Below are 14,774 nucleotides of genomic sequence, written 5' to 3' on the forward strand. Positions count from 1 at the left end.
TCTGTTGAAGAAAGATGTTGAATCTATTTAATTATTCTTGAAAAATAATTGATTTCTGTGCATTTGTTTTTTACATGTGCATTAAATTAAAGGTGATTAAGCATCATGAGGTGGAGGGCGGGGGGTGGTTCCCTATTTTTTCTTTTTGCTGGGAGTTTGCAGCCCTGTTAGTTAGGTTGTTTAATATTTCTGGTAAGGACTCTTTAAAATACCAGAGTAGGGAGGATGGAGCAGGTTTAAGTTTAGTAGATTGATCAGTTCAGTTTTGCTGAACTATGAATTATTTTGGGTGCAGTGTGTTTTTTACATACAGGTATAACAGAATAGATTTAGTGTTGTTGTTTATTTAAACTCGAGTATGAACTTCTACAAAATGCAGCAAGATATTAAAAAAAACAAAACAAAAACACTATATCGGATTCATATCGGTATCAGCCGATATCCAAATTTATGATATTGGTGTCGGACATAAAAAAGTGGTATCGTGCCATCTCTAAGTTCAGAGTTAGCGATGTCTCAGATGATGCCTTAGACCGTTAATATTCTACACAGAGTCCAAACTTTTTCAGAATCAAGACTCTGTTGATCTGTTGTTCTGACACTAAACTTGTTTCTTAAGTGACAAAGTGTGTAATAGCTTTCACACCTGTCTGAATCCATCAGAGAAGTTGTTTTTGTAATAACGGATCATCGAGTTCCAGCCGTCCATCAGCAGCCCCCACCTGGTCCGCTTCCCTGTCCTGAAAGAGATGAACTCTGGTTAAACAGCAGTCATCAGAGCAGCAGAACCAAGGCTGAGTACATGCTAGTCAGTGTGGATGCTACGGTACCTTGTGAAGTCTGTTTTTAAGGCTCCAGTTCCTGCGTACTGTACAGCGCATGCATTGGCATTGTCAGCCCATGCTGGTTAGAGAGCACACACACAAAAACAACATGAGGCTACAGTTTCTACCAATCACACTGCACATGCAGCTGTGCTAACAGAGTATCCTACCGTTCTTGTAGATCTTTTCAAACTCGGCCTGCTCTTCAATGCGCTGCCCCACATTCAGAACCCCCATCCTCTGTGGAGACACAGCAACAACACCTGTGCGACTCTTCTGAAACTGCACCTTCCCAAACTGGCCAAGTCCACCAGCTTATTTCATGTACATACAGTCTGCTCTCTACGCTAAAACCATTACAAACCAACGGGGCAGACGTGCGAGCGTAGCACCGTCCTGCACTGCAGCATTACACCACACAGTACGACTGGCAGCTGTGACCTTAAATACCTGGAGCTGAGACTGCAGCGAGCGGCGAGCCAGCAGGCTCTGGATGACGTTGGTCCTGTCCAGGCAGTCCATGCAGTTACTGCGGAATACGCCTTTCTGCTGGGCCACCGTCTTTCCCTCCGAGTTCACCATGAAGTACCTACACACGCACACGCACGTCATCACAGCGAACTGCTCGACATTAGCAAAGAGCAGCTGCTCATTTTGTTACCCGTATTCCTCTTGCTTGTCAGCAACAGCATCCACTAGGATCTGGAGACGGTCCCACCTCATGTGGCTGCACTCTTTGTGGAAGTCGAAGGCTATGTATCTGTGGACAGGAGTGGGTCACACTGTAGATTATAAAGGAGACAACTGGAGGGCAGACTGCTACGAAACAAAACGAAGACTAAATCTTTGAAAGCTTGTCACAGCACACTGACTGAAAAGTAGGGGTGGGGAAAAAATCGATACTGTAGTATCGTGATATTTTGTTTGCTAATAATGTATCGATACAGGGACAGCAGAAATCGATATTTTGTTACAAAAAAGTTTTTGTGGACTGGAACTCTGACTTCAGAGCACGTTGATCCTTTTTCTGAGCAACAATCCTGACATTCCTTCACTGTCCAAATGTGTTTAACTTGTTTTTGGGCAGCAATAAACATGACAGTTTACTTATTTTAATTTATGTTTTATTTTAATTAAGTTTAAAACTTTTTTATTTAATGTAAATTTATATTTTGTTTTAATTTACTTTCAAATTCTTCAGTTGCTGAAGGGGCTGCATAGTTTTCATAAATTGCATAGTTCAGAATAGCTGTAATTGTACCAGATGGTTGCATTCAGTTAAGTTGGACTAGACTGTAATACAAACCGTTCAGTTTGTCAACAATAAAACTGAAATGAGAGAAAGACTGAATGTGAGACTTTGATATTAGATTAAATGAATATTGATAAAGTTTACCTTTATGTACAGAATCTGAATATCGCAAAATATTTTTTTTTTAAAATCTCAATAATATCGTATCGTGCATTAAGTACTGTGATAATATCGTATCGTGGGATGTATGGTGATTCCCACCTCTACTGAAGAGGTTTGTAGAACAACTAAAACTGATGCAGCACCAGTGTCGTTAATCAATAAAACAATAGTTTATCAAACACTTTTGATGAGGAAGGTCAAACTGCTGAACCTGGTTGATTAAGCTAACGGCGACTCAGTGACCAGTAAAAACGCAGGGTGACACTTACTTGAGCATATCATTATTCATGCCAGACACCATCCTATCAAAGGCCTGCTCCAGTGGCTTCTCTGAGCCCTTCTGATTCACCTGAGCAGGAAGAAGACAAACAGACTGGTCAGACTGGTCTCCTGAGTGATTCCGTTTACCAGTAAGAGACTAAGGAAAGGAGGACGGCTCACCAGGTTCAGAATCGTTTGCTTCCCATAGATGAGGAGCTGAGAGTCGAAATGCCTCTGGAAGCCGTCCATCTGTACAACATTTCCATTACGTTAGCATAAGATTTCCATTTCACGTGATTGAAACGAACACGTGGATGTGCAGAAAGATCAGCTTACATGATTTGTGGTTTTGCTGATTATAGGTTTGGGTTTGTATCTGAGGTTGGGTCTCTGACTCCAGTAAAAGGGCATCGAGCCTCGTGTCTGGTTGTTTCAAAGAAAAAGAAAACACGCTGTGAAATACCATCCGTTCTCATCAGCTGGTCCTCAGCAGGGTCGCAGGGGGCGGGACTCTGCCCCAGCCGCCATAGGAGGCAGCACAGAGTGTGACGCAGGGCTAACACATCTAATAAATGATCCTCGATGCAAACAGTAAAAACATCGCTGATATGATGAACCCTGAAACTTACCTGCACAAATGAAGCCTTTGCTCCCTCATACAAAACGATCTGCTCACTCTCCACAAAGTTGGCAGCATGGCCTTCAGAGTCGATGCCTGTGGACACACACACCGTCGGTCAGCAGCCACACTCAGGAGCACCGTCTGCTGCTGCACGGTGCAGCATGGTGATACTGCCACACAGCAGGGCACACAGGGTGCCCTTCATTACTGTCCGCCGCTCAGTACAGACTGTTACACTGGTCACATTAGTTTGAAACAATGAGGTATGTGCAAGTAATCCCTATGAGCTCAAGCCCAGGGTTTAGGCTGGACAAAGGTTTCATTCTTCGTACTGACAGTTTATAAGGAACAGCCAAGCAGCTAACATTAGACAGAGGATGATGCGCCAGTGCTCAGTATGTGACAAAGAAGGATTCGTTTGAACTGGTTATGCAAAGCCCCTCTAGGTCACCCAGCGAATAAAATGATGGGTGTGAAAATTAGCAGAACAGCTGCTCTTTAAGAAAAGTCTCGGCTCCGAGGCTTTTACCTCTCACGTAGTATCTGACGCCAGCCCGGAAGCAGCTTCTCCTCGATATGAGGATCCACTCAAAGATCTTGCCGTTTATACGGCACGGTTTCATGACGATGACTGAACCGGGTCGGTCAAAGAAAAAAGGCTTCGCTTACGATTTTATGAAGGAAAAAAAAACAAAAAACTTTCACATTCAGTGCAAAGGATACATCCATGGATGACGGGAAGGGCAAACTTGTGAAGCTATGGAGAGACAGTGAAGGTCAGTAATTAAGCACAACAAGTACAAACACATGCATCAGTGTAAGTGAGGCTCAGGTCACCTCGGGCTGCCCAGCCAGCTCCCTCAGCAGGTTCCCGTTCCACACAAACCTCTGATCAGCCTGAAAATAACCACAAGCATCAACACATGACACTGAGGAAGACTTTACACTAATAATAATAATAATAATAATAATAATAATAATAATAATAATAATAATAATAATAATAATAATAATAATAATAATAATAATATATTGGATTTATATAGCGCTTTTCAAGGCACCCAAAGCGCTTTACAACACCACTATTCATTCCCTCTCACATTCACACACTGGTGGAGGCAGCTACAGGTGTAGCCACAGCTGCCCTGGGGCAGACTGACAGAAGCGAGGCTGCCATATCGTGCCATCGGCCCTTCTGGCCAACACCAGTAGGCGGTAGGGTAAAGTGTCTTGCCCAAGGACACAACGACCAGGACAGAGAGCCCGGGGATCGAACCGGCGACCTTCCGGTTACAGATGCGATTCCCAACCCCCTGAGCCACGGTCGCCCTCAAATTAAGGATGTGCGATTTAAAAATAACTAAAATGCTACTGTGAACACTTGACTGATAAATAAAAACCTCGAGCAATAAATACAGCAAAACACAAAAGATTTTATTTTGAGAAATCTTCTTTCAGCTGCTCCCTTTAGCTCCTCCCATCCCAGCACGCTCCTGTCACTCCACCCTTCACTGCATCCACGAACCTCCTCTGAGGTCTTCCTCTGTTCCTCCTGCCTGGCAGCTGCATCTTCATCCTCCTTCGTCCCATATATCCGCCATCACAGCAGGTTGTAAACCTTCCCTTTCACACACCACCCCGACACCAGACTTCAGCCGCTCCACCCTGCCTGCACCCTGTTCTTCACCTCTCTTGTGCACCACCTGTTACAGTGGATAGTGTCACAGGTATTTAAACTCACCTGCCTTCACTACCACTGCTCCTTGCATGTTCACTCACACACTGTCACGCTCATTTTATCTCCACCTCACCTGCTCGCTCAGAGCAAACGCCACATCTGCAGAGCTGCGTCTCAGCTTGAAGCTGCACTGCTGTTTGTTACCTCTCTTATTAACCATACCAGAGCCTTCATATTGTCCACTAGACCAGTTCAAAGTCACCTGTCTGTGTTACACTGAGTGCATCGGCTGCTAACAGCTATTAAGACCACATGTTTCACCCTCTCAAGCAGACTCATCTCCTGGAAGTCAGGGCTGGTGTTGGCGAGCCGCTGCAGCGTGTGCGTCAGGTCGAAGTCGGTGCAGAAGTAGAAGCCGTCCGTGGTCAGCACATTGTTCAGCATAGAGAGGAAGGTCTTATTCTCCTGAGACTAGGAAAGGAAAGACGTTTAAATGGCAGGAAAGCTCATGACAGGTCACTTTGCTGCATGTCACAAATTCTACATTGTTAGGCGATTCACCAGCCAAACGCGACAGTCTGTCAGGTACGGCAGACTGTCGCACGCACATCTGTCTCTTAGGTCGGGTCATCGAATCAGGCTCTGCTTTAGCCTGACGGCGTTCAGGGCGCCTCCAGTTTAGCTTTTCTGAATCGCTGCATCACAGCTGGGCTGATGTCAGAGCAAAACTACTTACGGAAACAAAGAGTGTTACTGGCTTACCGCCGTCGGTCCCTGTTGCTATTCCTACACTGACTAACAAAGTTTATCGGTGTTGTTTCAGAACACGGTGTCCTATTAAACTGAGCAGACTACGGCGACAGCAGCACGGGCTGCGCTACCAGCCGTGTGTGTGGATTAATCTCACACAGAGCGAGTGAGCACGCACCGAAGAAAAACACAAGAAACAAAAGAAACACAGAACATGCTAAATGTTTGCTGCACACGAGCGTACAGCGTATGCTTTTTAATGAGCTTTTCTCCTTTTTCCATAAATGTTTTCTTGCCACAGCACGTTTGAATTTCCTTCGGGATCAGTGATCCATTCTTACAGACCTGTATCTCAGACAGATGCAGCACCGTCTTCTTATAAGAGATCACGTCAAAGTCCGCAGCCTTCCACACAGCGTGGCCCAGAAGGCTGCCGACATTTCTCTTCCTGGTGATGACAACGAGGTACATCCCTGCGGTGGAAGCAGAAGCGTTTTACTGCACAGCTTCAAAGAGCAGCTCGGACAGCAGTGATGCGCGTGTGTGCTACATACCTGCTACCAGGCGGATAGTTCCCATGATGCCACAGATAGGCCTGGTAACTGCAGAGGGAGGAACGTCCTTTTTACCTGTGACAGGAACAAAGGTTTGATTTTATTCCTCTGAATCCTCCGTCTCAGTGTCTGACATGGGCCTGCACACAAGGCTTCAGCTCACTGCAACATATTGATCATATTTGTGGACGAGTACAGAAGGGCCAGCTGCTTTTGTCTGAAGAGAAAACTTCTTCATCACAAAGAAGTGACGGCCATTCGTGAAGCATCAGAGGCCTTTAAATTCACACAGAGTACACCTGTGCTGGATGCTGTACTCGAGTCACCACAACATACAAGTCCAGAGGGGTGTTCTACAAAGTTCACCTCAACCTTTAGAAGCAGTGTGTGTGTGTGTGTGTCTGTGTGTGTGTGCGCGTCTGGAGTTTGAGCCCTGACTTAATCAGAGAATTTGCAAAGCTAAAGGGAAGCATTCAAAAAACTCCTGTGAAAGTCCGAAGACACTTCAGAGGAAACCATTTCATAAGCAGGTGTACAGTATCACTGAAAGCAAACAGTAATAATGTCGTCTGCTGTGCCGCTCCCACACGTGGTATCACCCTCACGCTCCAGTGTCGCCTCATTCTCCACGTATCACATGGATAAACTTGCAAAAAGGAAAGCACGGAGCTCAAGACAAGAAGTGACCAACCCAACAACGTCACGTAATATTCATTCGAATTATTTTCCTGCTTTCACTAATTGTTCACTTTGATGTGTGTTTGTGCTCATATAACAAAACTAACTTACCCTTAAACTGTCCTGGAGAAACATTCAAATACAACTGGAAAGAAGAACGAGTGCCATTTCTCATAGGGAGGGGACAGGTGAGGGGACAGGGACAGGTGAGGGGACAGGGACAGGTGAGGGGACAGGGACAGGTGAGGGGACAGGGACAGGTGAGGGACAGGGACAGGTGAGGGACAGGGACAGGTGAGGGGACAGGGACAGGTGAGGGACAGGGACAGGTGAGGGACAGGGACAGGTGAGGGACAGGGACAGGTGAGGGGACAGGGACAGGTGAGGGACAGGGACAGGTGAGCAGGGACACGCTTGGACCTGGATGATTAAACAACAACCACCTGGAGAGCCAAGACGGCAAAAACCTCCAGTGCTCATTTGTGTTAGAGTCAAATTGTTAAATGTTGCCATTATTGTACTTAAATTTGTAAGTCTCAGTTCAAACTGTATGATCAAAGACATCCCTGTGTTTCTGACCCCAGCCGGGGGAGGCTGTAGTGTCTTATTACAGGCACGTCCTATGTGAGGCTTCTGTTTTCTTGTTTAGTGCGCGCACACACACACACACACACACACACACACACACACACACACACACAGACACACACGCAGAGACACACACACACACACACACACACGGGGGGGTTACAATGGGTGTTTGTGTAAACTGTGTCACAGAAATAAGAGGCTGACACTGAGGGCAGAAGCTGCTCTGAGATCCTTCCCTTGCTAACGTGAAAAACCGGCTGAGCTGTTCGTCTGGCTTCGTTAACGGGAACACGTTTGTAAACCAGCGGGGCCTGTGGAAGCGCAGACCCAACAGTTTGGTTCAGCTCGGTGATTTAGCACGAACTATCTTCAACACTCTGATAATACAGAATATTTAATCGTCCACTCTGAAGTCTAGAAAAAGACGATTTGAGCTCGAACCAGATATTAGACGAGCCGGAGCAGAGTCGAGAATGTTTGTGGACAGCAGCGTGGTTGTAGTGTTCAGGAATCAACTCAAAGTGTGTCTGTGCATTTCCACTTTCACCTGCCGTCCTGCTTCAAACTGAGAGAGCAGAGTCCTGGAAAAGCCTGGAATCATTAGTTGAACTTTTCAACACAGTACACAGAGGGAGCGTGCACACTTCTGTGAAAATCCACGTTTACTATTCCTTCTGCACTGATACGATCCACGTTCAGGCCAACAGGCTCTGACCAGGTTTATCTTAAGTCCTCAGGTGGACCTGATTTAGCTCGAGGCTTCACTCACGAGAGGAGATACAGAACTCCAAACTAGGACAAACCTGAGGTGACTTTGATCCATGACCCAGGAGGACAATTCAGTGAGGTCCCGGGTTAAAGTGCAGGTTAGACTGGAACGAATCCTGCACGGGAAACCAGCCCATGATGTTTAAATGGGTCCAGTTTAAAGTTTCAGAGCAGAAATAAACAACGCACTGAGAGCTCAACTCACGGGGTTATATAATGTTTACTGAACTGCTCTGTGTGCTAACCTCTGATGCTTTGTAACTTTGTTGCGTTTTACTGTTAATTTACTGAAAACTGATAACGGCTTTTGTTGAGCCAGCTAAAGCAAAGAAAGCCCGGCTGTGTTGAACTTGCTTCATAGTATAAATGAAAATGCAAACAATTAAAAAGCATATCTAAATATCCATAATGAAAACATCAGACGAGAGTTTGGAACGCTGGAAAGGCAAAAACATAAAAACCCCAAAAGCAGCTTATTTAACATAATCTGCAAAAATGTGCAGCACAGTCTTGTTTTCAGGACATGTAATGCAGTTGGACAGGTCTTTACTAGTTTTAACGTCACCTTGTTTCCTTTATCTTCCCATATGGGGACGACTAAGATGGACAGATCACACAGAGCGTGTCAAAAGAGTTCATCTTATGCAGTAGACGTCTACTTCCTCTGAAGACGGGCTCAGGAGTGTGACTGAGCTTAGCTTGGACAGCAGTCCTGATGTACACATGCATGCACACACAGGGCAGTAAGGCTCACAGTGGACCGTCTAAGCCTCTTACATCCCTGTAACAGTGACATGTAGTTACTGCATGCAGGCTAACACTCTTGAATCGTGTAAATCAGGTTGTAAACATGTATATCATGTGTCAGGACACCCAGTTTGTTATTCTCATACAGTCTGAGAATGTCAGAAAGTTCTTTAGATGCGATTAGCTAACAACGTCCAAACTGAGGCACGTCTCAATGACAGCGTCTTTGGATCATAAGCGATGCTCAGCACTTTCGAACACAGCCTACCTGTGAGGGTCATCTCGTTCGAGACCCTGTCGATTGCCAGCACAGCATCGGCACCCTCATCGCAGGCCTCGATGAAGAACTTCTCAGGGGTCGTGTGCCTGGGAGAGGGAAACGGGAGGAAAGAGGAAATTTTCAGTCGCGCATGAAAATATAGCCAGGAGGTGTTTAGTCAACAAATAATGTCAATTATTCAACAGCATGAACGGTTAATGCTGATTATACTTCAAACAATCACTCAACTACAACCAAAGATCATTGAAATGTCAAAAACGGCCCCTTTGGTCCTTTAGTGCTAGTTTTCTTAGTCACATGTCCCTGGAAACACAATATTTCTGCCGTTGTCAGCTGAGAACAAACAACTTGTCTGACGTCATCTTTCACTCTACAAAGCTCCGCTGCTCGTTTTCTGTGACGGACACTTTCCTTGTCATTAATTAAATAATGACAAACACGCTGGCAGAGGAACTCCAGCCATCTTCCTCTTAAACAAAAGCTCAACTGATACCAAAACCTACGATGCCGGGAGCACGATGTTGTGATAAACCAGTATTAAATACAAATATCAAAACTAAAGACTGATTTCATGCTGTGTATTAGGAAATGTTTCAGTGAACTTTCTAAATTGAAGATTTTATTTAAAGCGCAGACTGTCAGCACCCACACTCTGTACGATGGAAATCTGAGAGAAGAGCACATCTGCAGTCATGTTTGCTTTGTGACCCCAGGTAGCCTCCAGAGCAGCACACAGGTTCAGACTGGACGCTGCTCCGGTTTGTTCTGAGGACAGAACAGGCCACGGTTTAAACACAGCATCTACACCTACGCACATTTAACAAAGTTTCAGGGTCACTTAATGCTGCCATAAGCAGAGATATGCTTTGTGACTGACAGTCAGTGTAAAACCAAGAACAAAGGGAAGAGACCGAATAAGGTCCCACAGCCAGGAGCCACAGCGTGGACAACAGCCAAGTGTGAATCAGGACACGTTTGATCTGTGGTCCTTGAAAACTATGCCATCAGAAGCACAATAAGACACACACAATAATCAGGTGGTGAACGTGACCCCCATGGTGGAAAACACAGAAAATAGACAGTTTAACTGTGGGGGGGGGTGAACTCTGACCCCCCACCACAGCGTGGACCAAACAGGAAACGAGTTTTCAAACAGCCGGTTTTGTTCTGAGGTAACTTTTGCATTTGTCAGTGTTAGAATGAGCAGTCGTGTGATGAGTAACACATGACTGCAGACTGGTCTAAATCACACTTGCAGGCCCGCAGTGCTGGGATGCATCAGGTTAAGGTGCACCCACACAGAGGCACACAGAGCCACACAGAGGCACCTTAAACACTCCAGGGTTAAATGAAAAACTGGCATTATTGTCAATAACTGGACAATTATTTACAAATTACCGAGAAATGTTAGGTCTTTACTTTATTTGAAAAGATGCTTTGTCAAAGTTTTTGTTTGTTTTGCATTTCCCCAGTTAGATTATGCCAGTGCTCACTGTACTGGCCCAAACTCAGAGGGTCCATTTGTCTAACATGTGTGACGTACTACAGAGCTGTGCCTCGTTACCTGCTCCGTGTTGGGAAAGGCTGAGGAGCACCCAACACCTTCACTCGTGTAAGTAAAACACGCTGCAGGCAGAGGCAGGACCGGTAGGGCTGGGTACTTGAAATAAAGGGCTTGATCGAGGGTGTGCCGGGGCTGAGCTGTCAGCTGCCGCACGGCTACCGTCACATGTCCGCGGTTATCAGGGTTAGGCTCACTCACAGCTGAGTGACATTCACAAGTAAATATAAACCCTGCACGTCTAAAAACGCGTCGAGGAGCTGCCAGCCGTGGAGTGCCACTAAAGCCGGAGGGAGCAGCTGTGCAGCAGCTCGTTGGGTGAATGAAGCCTCCCCGAACACCAAAGGCGCCCGTCGGCGCTCTCACCCACGGCCACACTCGCTGCTGCCGGCTCCACACAGCGACACTGGCTAAGTGTTCATTATGAATGAGAGTGGAGAGAAACCTGGCTGGTTCCTGCTCCGCCGGCCGAGCCTGTCAGCAAACTTCAGCCGCTGTGTCATCTACCCCACCAGCACCGCTGAGCCCCCGCAGCTGCTTCACCTCTCACGGACAGCCACTCGTCTTATGTGTCTTTAACCGGAGCTGTGAGCAGAAAAGCCGCAGACAGAAACACTACGCTGTTCCGTATGAACACTACTTACAAATTGTATCTCTCGTAGCAAGTCGCCATCTTCGCTCCTTCTACCCGACCTCAGTGACGACAGCAATGCGAGGACCTGCAGGCGTTGCCAGATACGAGGTGTAAAACACAGAGCAGGCGCGGGGCCTGAAGTGCACGTTTTTCCCGCCAAGCCCAGCGAACCTGGCACCCTGAGACAGACGTGGTGATGGGTGGTACTTGTAGTTTAATCCGGTTCGGTCGCTGCAACTGTCACTGGCTGTGTGAACAATAGCCGCACGTCACATGGTTAAGGGTTAGTGGGACTTTTACACCTGAGTCTTTTTCTTCTTCGGTAAAAGTCTGCATTATGGACTACATGAATAACTTGTTTCTACTTCACGGTTTAGATTTAAGTGCAGACAGCTGAATACACAAATACACACAAACCATGGCTCAAACTTCCTGTTTCTAACTTAATTCTTAGTGTGTGGGTATCAGATGAAATCACAGTGCCACTGTAGTTTGCCATTTTCATTAAGAAAAATAGGTTTGGTGCAGCAGGCCCACCTCCTTTCACCAGTAAAGCCCTTTCACGGAGCTTTATTGGTGGCCTAAGAAGTTCGCTTATTATGAACATCTCGCCTTTTACACATTATTGACTTTACAGTGAAATCGGATAGAACTTATGTGACGGAGTAGGAGGTGGAAAAAAGCTCAGAGTGCACCCAGCGTGGACTAACCCACCCATCGTGATTATTTATTTGTTCGTTTTTAAGTTTATTTATTTCGTGTGTGTGTGTGTGTGTGTGTGTGTGTGTGTGTGTGTGTGTGTGTGTGTGTGAGAGAGAGAGAGAGATTTGGTGTATTGTTTTAATCTCGTTGCTCTCTTGTGTATGGTATTTTAAATATATCGTATCTGTGTATCATAGCTTGTTTGCACAAACTGACAGCGTTATGAAGTGTTCACATTTTCTTTGGGGCCTGACTTCCAAACAGGCATTATTCAGGCCGAAACGGGCATTTTTCGGGCCACCAAAAGTCCGGTAGCGGTGAAGGACCCGGATATATAAGCCCTGGGCGCGCTCGCGCTCAGCCTTTGGGTCCTGGCTGTGGGAGGAGGAGGAGCTGATGTTCAAGGCTTTAGCATTTAGACAGATTAACCTCTGAATTGATAATGGAGGGTTTATTCGGAGAGCTCTGTGGTCAGAGTCATGCTGCAGAGCGCGAGGGACGAGAGGCACGCGATCCGCGGGTCAGGTGCTCAGCACGTGGCCAGGAGCCTGGCCTCGTTGCGGTCCTGTTCGTTTCTGTGCAGAAAAAGTGGGGTTAGGGTAGTGAATCTGCAGAGTCTACCTCCGGAGAAGCTGTTAGGGGAAGAGTGTGAGTATTACATCAAAGGTTCTGTTTTCAGTGTCGATTTTAATTTAAATTATTAGTAGGAATGAGTAATCTTCTATTATTAATCAGATACTTTACCGTAGTTTTAGGCTATGCTGGAGTAAAGCCTTATAATCGGGCAGTATTAAAATGCTAAATTGTCCAGCTAACAGCTCATGTCCGCATCGACACAACGTGGTGCACAGCAGGTGAAATACGCGTTTTTTCCATCTAAATTGTAATCAGTGCAAATATGTAGCAGTTAACTGGGGTAAGGTAATACCATTTTACAAAGCAAGCAAATTAGAGCAGTACACAGTAATTCTGCTGGTGAGATGCGGTTACCTGCCCTAGCACAGTGAAGCTGGTATATTTAAAAATGTATTAAAGCCCTGGAAATAAATATCGTAGGGCTCTAAGGCCTCGCTGTGAAGTAGATCTTTCTGCAGATGGACTATGGCTCTAGAACGTTTACCATATAAAAACTAAACTGACTGGAAATTGCATCCTCGGCTTTCCAGAAAGCTGCAAAGAGCAGATGCAGAACAGTGTGGAGTCTGCAGCTGCGAGCTGACGGTGAGTGTTAGAAAGATCCTCTAATGTGATGGAGGAAGTAGTATGCTGATATGATGATTCATAAGACTAGAGTCTCTGAATACACAATGAAGCTCTTTCACAGTGCACTGAACAGCATCTTACTTCTTAACATGTGAATGCTACAATCAGAGCTAGTTCTAAAACTCTCCTTTGTACTCTGCAGGCACCTCAGCATGGTTTTATCTGCTGGACATAGCTCTTCTGGGTAAGCCTGGACTCTAAACATTGTTCTGTGCCTTAATGTGGGATGATGATTGCATAGACTAGAGTCTCTGAGAAGCATGAAGTTGTTTTCACAGTGCACTGACCACAAAACCCACAGCAGCCCATTTACTGCACATTACAGACATTAAATCATGGCAGGGCTTTCTTCAGGTCTGTCCAACAAAGAACACTTAAAGCTTGTGTTTCATTGCTTTGAGTAAAGGTAGTCATACTCAAGTATGCACTTGGTTAACAGTCTCCAAACTTGAGCACATGTAAAACATAAAAACACATTTACCATTTTAATACTTCAGATGTTTGAAACAAGTGTCCCAGTCATCTGGGACCTTAGTGATAGTTTCTCACAGGGAGAAGTTGTACAGTCATGTAACAAGTCTGAAGTGTTTGCAGTAAATGGGTAAAGCATCCATACACATGGTTTCCCTGAATGTGTTCACTGGTATAAGTCAGGTGCTAATAGTGCTTTCTTTTGTCTTGTAGCTCGTCTGCACACAGCTGCTCTCTCCATGTCTGTAAGTAAGAAACGTGTTCATTTTGGGTCACCTGTGACCATACTTCATCATGAACAGATTATACTAAGATATCGCAGCTAAGCCTGTGTATTCAAATGATCCAAGCTTGTTGAAATGGAGCTGCTGTTTCCTGAGTCTGGTCGATGATGATTCAGTTTTTCGGTTCTACTGATGTTAACTGAAGTCTACTCGCAGCGCACTGAGACACTCAGACTGGAGCGCTTCCTGAATATATGGATGAGAAAGAGCTTGTGATTTCATCACTGTTATCTTGTCAGGCATGACTGTAGCAGCCCCAGCTGGATGACCTTCATGAAGAGAAAGCAGGTTGGTGTGAGTAGGTGGATTATTCAAATGATCATTGCTGCAGTATGAGATGCAGTGTGTAAGTTGGAGATGTACTACACTCTGTGACAATGAGTTCCCCCACCCCCTTACATGTCTCACTCATTTTTGTCCTTTGACAGGTGTAACTGCAGAGGTGGCACTCCCAACACTGAAGAGCCTCGTCTGTCATCTGATGGAAGCATCAAGCTGGAGCAGTGCACGTCTTCCATTGCTTTAAGCAACGTGTCTTCATCTGTGTGAATGTTGAATGTGGTTTTTGTTTTGTTTTTAAACCACTGTATTTAAGGACAATAAAGGTTGACCACACACGACCATGGCGATTTTCTTCAGTGGGTTGATCACAGTAAACTCAGAGCAGTGTGCTTTGGAAGCTAATCTCAGTG

The 14,774-nt window shown here is 45.6% G+C and overlaps 1 protein-coding gene and 1 long non-coding RNA gene across 2 annotated transcripts in view; one reads left to right on the forward strand and one right to left on the reverse strand.

Moving 5' to 3' along the window:
• The window catches only part of sacm1la (SAC1 like phosphatidylinositide phosphatase a), a 17,036-nt gene extending 5,392 nt beyond the window's left edge, over window positions 1-11,644 (reverse strand). The window contains exons 1-17 of the mRNA XM_005753498.1: window positions 11,373-11,644; window positions 9,156-9,253; window positions 6,104-6,178; window positions 5,895-6,022; window positions 5,121-5,270; window positions 3,959-4,018; window positions 3,845-3,878; window positions 3,651-3,752; window positions 3,129-3,214; window positions 2,836-2,922; window positions 2,680-2,748; window positions 2,508-2,587; window positions 1,486-1,584; window positions 1,275-1,413; window positions 995-1,064; window positions 831-903; window positions 647-740 (exon numbers count right to left, since the gene is read on the reverse strand). Coding sequence (XP_005753555.1) covers window positions 647-740; window positions 831-903; window positions 995-1,064; window positions 1,275-1,413; window positions 1,486-1,584; window positions 2,508-2,587; window positions 2,680-2,748; window positions 2,836-2,922; window positions 3,129-3,214; window positions 3,651-3,752; window positions 3,845-3,878; window positions 3,959-4,018; window positions 5,121-5,270; window positions 5,895-6,022; window positions 6,104-6,178; window positions 9,156-9,253; window positions 11,373-11,401 — 1,473 coding nt within the window. The 5' untranslated portion in view covers window positions 11,402-11,644. The remainder of the gene's footprint in view (window positions 1-646; window positions 741-830; window positions 904-994; window positions 1,065-1,274; window positions 1,414-1,485; window positions 1,585-2,507; window positions 2,588-2,679; window positions 2,749-2,835; window positions 2,923-3,128; window positions 3,215-3,650; window positions 3,753-3,844; window positions 3,879-3,958; window positions 4,019-5,120; window positions 5,271-5,894; window positions 6,023-6,103; window positions 6,179-9,155; window positions 9,254-11,372) is intronic.
• Window positions 11,645-12,398: 754 nt separating this feature from the next.
• Window positions 12,399-14,702, forward strand: LOC102199162 (uncharacterized). The gene is made up of 6 exons (XR_312332.1): window positions 12,399-12,712; window positions 13,231-13,285; window positions 13,470-13,511; window positions 14,012-14,043; window positions 14,322-14,370; window positions 14,511-14,702. It is a non-coding gene; the product is annotated as an uncharacterized LOC102199162 (long non-coding RNA).
• The last annotated feature ends 72 nt before the right edge of the window (window positions 14,703-14,774 follow it).

Source organism: Pundamilia nyererei, unplaced genomic scaffold (genome assembly GCF_000239375.1).
Source record: "Pundamilia nyererei isolate P.nyererei 1_Seehausen unplaced genomic scaffold, PunNye1.0 scaffold00434, whole genome shotgun sequence".
Classification (NCBI taxonomy): domain Eukaryota; kingdom Metazoa; phylum Chordata; class Actinopteri; order Cichliformes; family Cichlidae; genus Pundamilia; species Pundamilia nyererei.